This window comes from Mytilus trossulus, chromosome 11, assembly GCF_036588685.1.
Source record: "Mytilus trossulus isolate FHL-02 chromosome 11, PNRI_Mtr1.1.1.hap1, whole genome shotgun sequence".
Classification (NCBI taxonomy): Eukaryota; Metazoa; Mollusca; class Bivalvia; order Mytilida; family Mytilidae; genus Mytilus; species Mytilus trossulus.
The window spans coordinates 47,283,330-47,294,403 of record NC_086383.1 but is presented as its reverse complement, the minus strand read 5'-3'; the positions used below and the strand labels follow the sequence as shown (position 1 = coordinate 47,294,403).

The 11,074-nt window shown below is 32.5% G+C and overlaps 1 protein-coding gene across 3 annotated transcripts; it reads right to left on the bottom strand.

Moving 5' to 3' along the window:
- Nucleotides 1-538: 538 nt before the first annotated feature.
- LOC134691220 (uncharacterized) lies at nucleotides 539-10,685 on the bottom strand. Of its 3 annotated transcripts, none has more exons than XM_063551578.1 (2): nucleotides 10,403-10,685; nucleotides 539-1,255 (listed from the first exon to the last, which is right to left on the bottom strand). In XM_063551578.1, exons 1-2 carry the CDS (start codon nucleotides 10,503-10,505, stop codon nucleotides 645-647), a joined length of 714 nt encoding a protein of 237 aa, XP_063407648.1. In that variant the 5' UTR covers nucleotides 10,506-10,685; the 3' UTR covers nucleotides 539-644. The 3 variants fall into 3 exon arrangements, with proteins under 3 accessions (XP_063407648.1, XP_063407647.1, XP_063407649.1); XM_063551577.1 differs by having other exon boundaries at nucleotides 10,400-10,683; XM_063551579.1 differs by lacking the exon at nucleotides 10,403-10,685 and adding an exon at nucleotides 6,381-6,546.
- Between the last annotated feature and the right edge of the window lie 389 nt (nucleotides 10,686-11,074).

Here is an 11,074-nt window from a genome sequence, read left to right as displayed (position 1 = left end):
TCATAGATTTCTATTAACTTAAACTAAAGTTATAGTGCGAAAACCAAGAAAATGCTTATTTGGGCCCTTTTTGGCCGCTAATTCCTAAAATGTTGGGACCAAAACTTCCAAATCAATACCAACCTTCCTTTTGTGGTCATAAACCTTGTGTTAAAATTTCATAAATTTCTATTCACTTTTACTAAAGTTAGAGTGCGAAAACTAAAAGTATTCGGACGACGACGACGACGACGACGCAGACGTGATAGCAATATACGACGAAATTTTTTTCAAATTTTGCGGTCGTATAAAAACGGCAAAATTTCCTTAAAATTACCAATTCAGAGGCAGCAACCTACCAACAGGTTGTCCGATTCATCTGAAAATTTCAGGACAGATAGATCTGGACCTGATAAACAATTTTACCACATGTCAGATTTGCTCTAAAGGCTTTGGTTTTTGAGATATGGTAGTACATATTGAAATGATAACCTTATGGGGTGGAATTGAAAATGATTGGTGATGACCTATGAAACTTGACGATTAAAGAATAATGATAGTAAGTTAAACTTTAAGGCACTATAATTATTTCCAAAGTCAAGTTCTTCTTAGATTTTGTCTATCAATTTATCGTTGTCACTGTCAATACTGTGTGTTGTTTGTTATCAGCTAACTTTACTATTAGAGATTTCCTTGTAGTAAACTATGGAAGACACAGCATAACCATTTTTCATTAATCCTCCTAATGGAAGATATCCAACTTTGGTAAATCCTCCAACTTTGTCCAAAATACGAATTAAGGCAGCATTGTTACTAAATGTGTCCACATAAATTCCTTGATAGTTTAAATACTTCGAAAACTCAATAACTCTGTTCATGATAAATTCACCAATACCCCTTTTCCGTTCAGAACTGCGCACCACAAGAAATGGGTCTACAGCTCCTGCCGATCCACGGTAAAATTTGCTAATGGCTAAAATAAAACCTGCTATCATTTCACCGGTTGTGTCACATATTATAGCAAAACTATCCCCTCCTTTTATGTCTTCTCTGAACTCTTCTTCTGTAGGATATTCATCAACTGCGAACCCTTGTCCTTCTTGTGCGCATGTCTGTATAAGATTGTAGGTTTCTGTCATTTGGTCATGTGTCATATAGTCGATGTAGGCTTGTCGACCGTCTGGAAGTTGTGTTGCCATAGGGAGCATATCTTGTAGACACCGATTGCGGTCCCCTCGTAGCATAAGTCCCAAACTCGATCGTCTACGACGGCGTTCTGAAACAGAAAATGATAAAATGTTAACTGTGGACAAAGAAATAAAATGAAACAACTAGTAGAGTTGCTATCTCTCCACCCTTGTGTGGTAAATGTTTCATGTACTAAAGACGAAAGGGCAATAACAAAACAATCATTAAAATGGTTCATTACTATGTAGGGAACTGACTGCTTTAAAAAAACCAAGGTAATTTCCGATATAATCTATATTTCCAAGGGACATAACTCGTTAATAATATTTGATCTGCACATATTTTCAAAATATTTACAGATATAAACCTTTTGATATAAGTTCCATACAATTCTTATAAGAATTAAAAACATAAGAGCACTCATTATGCACTATTCAATATAATCGATTAATTTTCGAGGGACACAACTTAAAAAAAAATAATTGATAGGCATTGGTTTTTCGTAACTCGTTTAAGACATTGCTGATAGAAACCTGATAATAAACTGTCTTTAAAAGTGTTTTTTTTTTGCATATGCAACATTGCAACAATTATTTTTATATTTTGAGGCACACTCGTTTCGTTAAATTTTTCATCAAGTTAAAACTAAACTTAAATTGATACCGTTTTAAATGTTTGCATAAAATAATTTATTGTTTAATTAGGGATGTGGGTGACGAGTTAATTAGCATAATAAAAGTTGTTTTGACAGTTATAATTTGACAAACTATCAAACAGCAAAGTAAAACATTAAGGATAATATAGGTCAAAAGTAATCGTTTACATTTTATTAATGTTAATGTGTGTTACAATAATATTTATTTTCTTAACCAGGAAGTGTCGTTATTGTTTTTATCATTTGTTGCACTTACGCTACTTATTATACTACCAACCCAAATGCATTTACCCATAAAGTAGTTAAATTATTTATGTGTCAATTTATTCGTTCAATTATATAATTATTAATTATGATTATAGTTCAAGTTTATTGTCATTGTTTTATATATGCAAGGATTTGTATAGTTTGTTACTATACAAATTATTGATATATGTAAACTGTATATCATGTATAATGTTTTAATTTAAGTCATTGGCCCATATGGACATAAAGTGCTTTTCAATAAAAAAAAAATATAATATATAACTAATAAATAATAATAAAATTAAAGTAATTTCAATAGAGTGTCGCATGTTGATTGTACATTATACAATAACAATATACATAAAACAATCGTTGAGTTGGGTTGTGAGATACATATCAATAGTGCTTACTTTCAATATATAAAGTTTTATGATCACTTTAATTTATAACAGAATTGTGTTTTAAAACTATAACGAAATTTCCTTTATTAGAACGTATCAGTGTATAGTGCTTTCATTATATGCCTACGATGTTTTCCTGGGAATGTGTTGTAATTGTGCAATCATAAAAAGCTCTCACAGTTACGATTTAAAGTCTCATTTGAACTTGAACAAAACTAATTCTCATGCTTTTAATATTTTGGCTCAAATGAAAGATTATTTTGACGCAAATAAAATATTTGATTTTGGCGCAGATGAAAGATTGATAGTTGGCGCAAATTAAATACCAATTGCGTGAAAGCAAAACACCTATTCCTGTTTATAAAGATTTTCTGGGTCGATTTTTATATGCATCATTTGCGCCACAACTCATTTGCGCTATTTCTACTTCTGTGCATTTTCATTCCGAACACCATAGTATTCATTTGCGCAACAAAAAAACAATCATACAATTGCAACAATTTTAATCTATTTATTAATTTTAACTTATATACATGTATGTCTACTAAGTGAAGGTGACTTTGTTCCTCCATTATCCGGGCTCAGGACCGGCACTTTACAAAATGGCAAAGTCTTTCAAATAAAAAAAAAATGTTGAAGTAAAAATCTACTCATATGATATATACACTGTAAAAACTATAAGATGTCTCTGTTCAACATTAAACCAAAGGCTATAGTACTTAAACATTAAAATAGAAACATATTCTTTTTGTTCACTTTCTCGCTATTATTTGGTACTTTTCTAGAGCAAAGTCTCATTTTCCGAGTCGTTGTCGACTTCGCGACCTTTTGACCTGGGTCCCCACTTCGGAGATTAATGCATACAACCTGTTATGGCATAAACTTTTGTGAGAGTATTTAAAACACAAACATGGACGGCTGAGAAGCATACAATAGTTTGGTGTAATGATTGCTTCTCATCCGTTATATTTGTTTTTCTAGGGTTTGATGGGATTTCAGCCAATACTGAAGGAGGAAAAAGCGCATTATTCTCTATGTATGTTGATAACATGTATTCCAATATGTATAATATATATACACGGCTACAGTGCAGGCGATTTGGTGTCACGATATCTCAGTAGCATGGGTTCGAATCCCGGCGAGGGAAGAACAAAAATTTGCGAAAGCAAATTTACAGATCTAACATTGTTGGGTTGAGTTGTATATATTTATATTAAATAAACAACACTCATATAATGCTTAGGTTGTCATCGTGCAATACAGTTTATAACACCATATAGGGAAAACATAGAACTACTTTTGTCATAAAACACTGTCAAACATCCAAACATACTATCCACACTCATCTGTGTCCACACTTGTATGTATAATATATTCATTGTTTGTATGCATGCTTTGTAAATATTTTATTGTTATAAATTGTTATGGGAGAAGACTATATAAGTTTAATTAATTTGTGTCTCATCCCTTTTGCACATAAAAGCAAATAAAATATGTTTAAACTAAAACATAAAAGGTTATTTAACAGTCATGTTACATGTTTAATATACGGATAGGTTAATTACAGTCATGTTACATGTTTAACATACTATTATAGGTTAATTATAGTCGTATATACAATGTTATAAACATATAACATTCTCTCTAATTAACCTGTCGTGGTATCAACATCTGCATTAACATGTCGTGTTATCAACATCTGCAATCTCTTTTTTCCCCTCCCTCTGTATGGGCTGAAATCCCCTTAAAATTTTACAAGAACAATAAAGATAATAATGATAATAAGGTTATTGTGGCGCATTTTGAATCCATAAATTGGTGCAATTGATATTTTTTTTTTTAAAACTGCCATTGGCGTAAATTGATTCCGCCCTTTTTTGACGTTATACCACCAATCAAAAGTCCAAATCTGTAAGTGTTCTACCAAATTTTTCATTTCTCACAGCTTTCTAAATATTTTACCTTAAGTTTAACTTCATTTGTGATATGATGATGACTGATGTACCCATATTTTGACTATATTATTAATTGTGACCTTTTATTTAACGCATCATGTAAATATAACGGAATTTGATGAGACTGTTATTAAAGTGAGAGGGTTAGCGCTATAGAACCAGGTTTAATCCACCATTTTCTACATTTGAAAATGCCTGTACCAAGTCAGGAATATGACAGTTCTTGTCCATTCGTTTTTGATGCGTTTTGTTATTTGATTTTGCCGTATGATTATGGACTTTCCAAATTGATTTTCCTCCGAGTTCAGTTTTTTTTCTCATAGAAACCAGGTATATCCTGAATTGTACATGTATCAGCTTTTCAACAGATGTTTAAAATCATAGAAAAGAGAAAAGGTCTTCCGAATAGAGGTACCACTAAAAATAACCCCTGGTTTTCTGGAAATCATAAATTAGTATACTATGGAGTGCATTAATCCTCAATTTTGAATGCAAGCTCATAAACAAGTATTTTAGCTCAAAATTGTACATTTTTCTTTCACCAAAAGTTTCATTTCTGCCAATTTGTTGATAATTTTAAGTAAGCAATGACTTCAAATACACTATTCTTTGTCCAAGTAGGCCTACTTTCAATACGTTCTAAATTAGAGGGAGTAATTGGTGGTGTGACGCCTAAAGAACTCTATGTCTCTCCTTCTTTCTCTGTTATCAGTGTTATATAAGAATAAATATCGGTTGAAATTTTTCTTATCTTTTTTTTTAAGAATATGATTTCATTAAGGTAAATACGTTTAAAAGAATATCGGGTTGAGATTGTATGGTATCGTTTGTTTAATACTTGACTAAAGTTGAGATCTTCCGTCGAATACAGCTTTCAACTAACGAAAAAACAAATGAAAACAACAAGTTAGAATATTTTATGACACATGGAGTATGTGTCATAAAATATTCCAAGATTGTCTAGTCGATATTTAAGCCCTGAATACGTTGAAGTTTGTAGACCAGAAAAGTATATCAAAATATTTGTTAATATCTGATATTTCAAAGTGGTAATTTAGCACGCACAAATTTGTTTTTTAAATTATTACTCAGTAAATATGCATATTAACAACAAGATGTTGTTAAAAAATTAAATTGGAGTCCCTTTACTTATGATGCTTTTCAATAATATGTGACTAAATCGCTCCAAGACCCTTGTGTAATATCTACTACAAACCAACTATATGTAATATGCTTTTGTTGGAGCCATTGCAAAATCATATTTCCGAACAAAAGTTTTCATAGAACTTATTCTAACATAAAATGTAAAAAAAAAACGTGATTCATCCGATTTCATTATCAGTTGACATTGAACTTGTAAGTTATTATTATCATAACAACATCTGGATCAAAGTCTGTATAGGGTTATACTTGAATTATCATTTGAAGTTAAATAAGAAATCCTCAACATACACATTAAGTCAAGTACGCAAGTACCTTTTAATATGTGTGGCATGTATATAACAATGCATAGTGTAAAAACAAAAACAAACAAAAAACGAAAATTTATGAATTTGTTATATTTCCTAATTGATTGATCAATAAAATCAAATATCTTGAAAAAAATCTGTATATACAATTATAACCCTTGAAAAAAAGTGCTATACACTTATCATGACACACATAGTTCCATAATCATGTACTCAAGGTTTTGAGAAGGATATAAACATGATAAGACAGTCGGAATATTGTGACACATTTTGGAAAAAAAGTAGATTTATATGTTGAGTCATCTTCCAAAAATTTCACCATGCAAAATGAAGGCGAATTTATTTTGATTATCTTTCGCAAGTTTTTCAAATAAATCGATGCAATTACTGCTCATTAAGTGGTAAGTACTCGAAATCGTGGTCATCCCTATGTCCCACCCACAATGCCCCTTTAATAATTCTGACGATGATATTAAAAAATACGTACTGTATGAAAAGTCATTATCCTGTTTTTGTAAACATCTAAACATAGAGGACAGCTTCATCTTGAGAGCCGACATTAAACGTATGAAACAGGCTGAGTAACAGGCTGACTTGAGCACAACTGATTAAAACGACCTTGTCGCTTGTCACATTTATATGTAATAAATATTGTCATCTGTCGCTTTCATTACTATGCAATGTAATGGAGTTCACAGAAGAAAGCGCATGATCCAGTGCTTAATACTGAAAAGCATACTAATGAACCCATTTTAATTCGAACAAACTTGTGACATTTAAAAAAAAATGTCAAAAACTGTTTCGCAGGTATTGTAAAGGGCATAGATATTTGAAAACCGTCGACCAATAAAAAGTGATCGACACAATATTTTCATCATCAATTATTTTAAATGTTATTTATATATTCGAAATAACAATTATATATGAAGATGGGATGTAGATATTATTTCCCGTATGTAGAACTATGATTGAAATTCAGGTTTATAAATTATATTTAAAAAGTTGATGTCTGCAATAAAATTGAGAATGGAAATGGGGAATGTGTCAAAGCGACAACAACCGACCATAGAGCAGACAACAGCCGAAGGCCACCAATGGGTCTTCAATGTAGCCCGAAACTCCCGCACCCGGAGGCGTCCTTCAGCTTCATTTTTGTAATTCATAATGATTCATATTTTTCTTTTTTTACAAAAGTCAAACGTAAAAAAAGCCAGACATTTTGGTCTTGTTTGAACTAGCAAATTGATCATAAAATGCAAATGAAATAATTGAATAACAACAATATAAAAAAAGTCTCGTATTTAAAAAAAAATATTCTCCAAGAGTTCCACGTAGTTACAATCATTATATCCACTAACAAAGAGAATGATAAGAACATGTCCAACTCTGAGAGCCTTTATCAGAGATATATACATTTAGTATATAGGTCTCTGCCTTTCATATTAATGTTTTTTTTGGTGACGAAATCATTGAAAATATGCATAGTATACCAAATTAACTTGTATGGGACAGGCACATACAGAATGGGGCTGGGTATATACAAGCAATCGTGCGTCACCAGGGGCGGATCCAGGATTTCAATTTAGGGGGGGGGGGGGGTGCAAAGTTTTTATATTCGCCGAGCGGAGCGTAAAATTATTGAAATATATATTTTTCAAAAGAGAGTGCAATGTAGATATCTCGAATTATTGTGTGGTAAAACAAGGGACAAATTAAAGTTTCAAGCTGAAACCCGCATAAATCCCCCCCATAACAACAACTTACAATCACCATATTTAACAAGAAATCTTTTAGGTTCAATTCATTGAGACTACCCCCATATATTTCCCAGCAAAAGGGACTGAAGACAATAAGGATAGAGACAGAACTCAGTCCGGAATACACAATTAAGCTGATCCTCCATATAAAACATATAGTCAATGGTTGCTTGGAAAACTTGTGTTGCATTCATATTAATCAAGCGAATATCTTCAGGGGGGGAAAGAATAACGATTTTATTAGATTTGTATACGTCCTATTGGTTCCTCCGTACCAAATATCAAGTGACTGACTGGCGGATGGACGGACAGAGGTAAACTTTACAATATGTCCATGTTCCACGACGATTAAGTTACAGTTATAAAGCTGCAGTCCTTAAACAGAAGCTTATAAGATCATGTCGGAACATTTTACTTTGATTCTGTGTTCCTATGCAAACCAATCTACAACCAAGACACCAGCACTTGTTGTAAAATTGTCTATATAGCAATATCGGGTAATATCTCAACTAAACCTTGAAAGACAAGGTGCGGGTAGTTGTAACATAAAGAAATACAGGAACACCACCAAAAAAACTGTTGTTTTGCACATCGCCAATGGGTCTACATAAGACTCATCAGTGACGCTCTGTTCAAAATAGTTATAAAGCCAAACATTATATTTGTCAAAAAGGCAACTCCGCGTTTGACACCTTCCATTGAAGTATACAATATTTATAGAACTTAAATAAATCGTAGGAAAGTTGATTTGTAATCACGCTAACGCTTATCCTGTTAAAATGACTGTTTTATATACTTTGAATGTTAAAAAGATGGAATGGTCTCGTGTGATACTTAAAAAAGTTGAAGACAACCTATCCTTTGCAAATTTTAGGGGGGGGGCGCACGCCCGCCACGCCCCCGCCTAAATCCGCCCCTGGACTCACTAATATAACCTAGCTTGTACAGTGGTTTGATATAACAACACAATAATTAATGTATACATAACAACATTGAGGTCAAAAACAAATTTGATAAACAGCAACAAACGACACCCACTCAATAAGTTCTGTTCAAATTTGCACGTTGATTTGGGATTTTTTTATTAAAAAGGTTTACGGTTGACGCCAATTGGACCGGTTAGCTCTCTGAGCGGTATGCCTTCGTACATGTACTATTATAGGTACGAAATTATACAAATAATGTTAATATTATTCTGAAATGCACGGCTTAACAAACAATGTTAAAGCAGCGAGAGAAAATCATTAAAATGAAGACATTAATTGTGTTTACTGTAAATAAAACTAAAATGGAGTAAATATTGTCTAAAAGCTCATATTTTTTTTTAAACCCAGCTGTATGCTAATGCCTACACATATAATGTATGTCTCTGGTTGTAATGCATTCAATACATTTCAATACACGGTGGTATTATCTGATTGTAACTAAGTTAATCGACCTTTCCTTTCATTGACAATGCAATTTTAGTCAACCCTTTCACATATACTGAACGACTTTAGAAACGCAACACTCATTTTGTTGATTTTTTTTTAACAAATCTTGTTTGATTCTCTTATAACTTCTGCCCATGCTTATCATACTTCTTTCTCCTTACAAAAAATCAAAATCTGACTTACCTGTGGTTATTGAACATACCGAATTTTTGAAGTCGCACGAATTTCTTAAATCGAAATTTTGGACCCATAAAAGATTGTTTCATGTTTTTTTGCTTTGTGAAATTGTTCTTTAAATCCTTTGCCTCACTTAATTCAGTTTAAAAATATTGCATCCCCATTTTGCCAAGACTGAGAAATAAAAAACTGAATTATTCCTTAAGAATACTGCAAACATGAAAACATAAACGTGCTGCAACCATACTTTATGACTTCAGAAACTCGTCTTACTGTCCTTCCGACAACGACACAAGTAGACCAGATTTGTTTCTGGGCATCAATGAACAGATCAACATGTAGTGACAATGAAACGTCAACAGAATTTGAATACGCAACGTCATTTGCATGACATGTTAACGGTCACAACGTCAACTGTTAATCAAATTACCGAGTGTCATTGGGTACAGATTCATGCCATAAATGTTTCCCATAAACTGAATTACCAAAGAATCGACCGAAGGAAAACCTTTAAAGCCCTCAAGTTCCAACTGCATAATTACCAAAAGCAATTAATGGGTTGAACAAATGCAAAATCAGAAGGTGTAAAACAGAACCTAAAACATGTCAAACAGAATTTGTTGACCTTTCTGACAATCATTTTGGCGTTTGTAACAGGCAGCCATCGCTTTTGACGGTGACACATTCATTCAAAAACAACACAAACATAATCTAGTGTTGCGTTTCTAAAGCCGGTCAGTATACTATTATAGATATGGAAAATGTGTGCATTGTAGGTTGGAAGAGTTACACATTACTTCACTTGTAACCTGCTTGAATTTTAAAGCACCTGAATGTCATAGTTTAAATATATCATATCCTGATTTAAGACCATTTAACGTAAGAAATCAAGTACCCGCAAACCCAGTGGAAGATATATGAGCTTATAACCAATGACTCAGCGCGAGACAAATCTGTACCAACTCAAATGATTCAATCGATCACTTGCTGTCTACACACGAAAAAGCGTAAAGCGTGAAATATACTGACAAATATAATCAGTGTGTATTCAAACACTAGAACTCACATTTCGCTAAGCAGAAGATAACTCAATATAATCATGAATGAAGTTGAAAAATTATACTAAAATGTGTACGTACTACTATAAGCCTCATGGCGGTCTTTCTGTCGATGAAAACAAGAAAACAATTTCCCCATCATTTTTGATGATACTATAATTTCCAGTTCGATGTCGAACAACTGCATCAATTAAAGCTGAACGACGATCATTTTCGTGCAACGATTGTTTTGATTTCTGTCAAATTGAAAATGTAGTTCTGTTTAATCATTGATTACACACTACGACAAATCAGACGTTTGCCAATGACAATATTAAATTTTACCCTTCCACGTGATTTTGTTTTCAATATTTACAGATTTTATACGGACCTCGTTTTCGATCTTTCATTATACACACATAAATATATACGTTTTATTTTTAGCAATAACGTATCTTCTTTCCAGATTTTTGTCTACGACAATTTGACCTTTTTTCTACAATGGTGATTATTGATCATATGATCTGATATATAAAAGATAAAGATATCAGAAGCGTATATATTTACTGTAGTATAATTATTGAGTTATTTCACTGGCAAATATAAACACTTTCATACTCTATTATGTCTATCGCAAAGGATTTTAATCAGATAGGGAAAAATAACTGACCCCCCTGTTATTAAAAAGAATAAATAATTTGAGTTATTATTTTTTTGTCATTATCTTGTTTTTCATGTGCGAGCGAACTTGCTGGCTTCTATATATAGAATATGCTG

Coding starts and splice junctions, on each gene's coding strand:
- LOC134691220 (XM_063551577.1), bottom strand. CDS start 10,505: ATGCAGTTGTTCGACATCGAACTGGAAATTATAGTATCATCAAAAATG. Junction 1,256..10,399: donor CCGCCATGAGGCTTATAGTA/GTACGTACACAT, acceptor TTTCTGTTTCAG/AACGCCGTCGTAGACGATCG.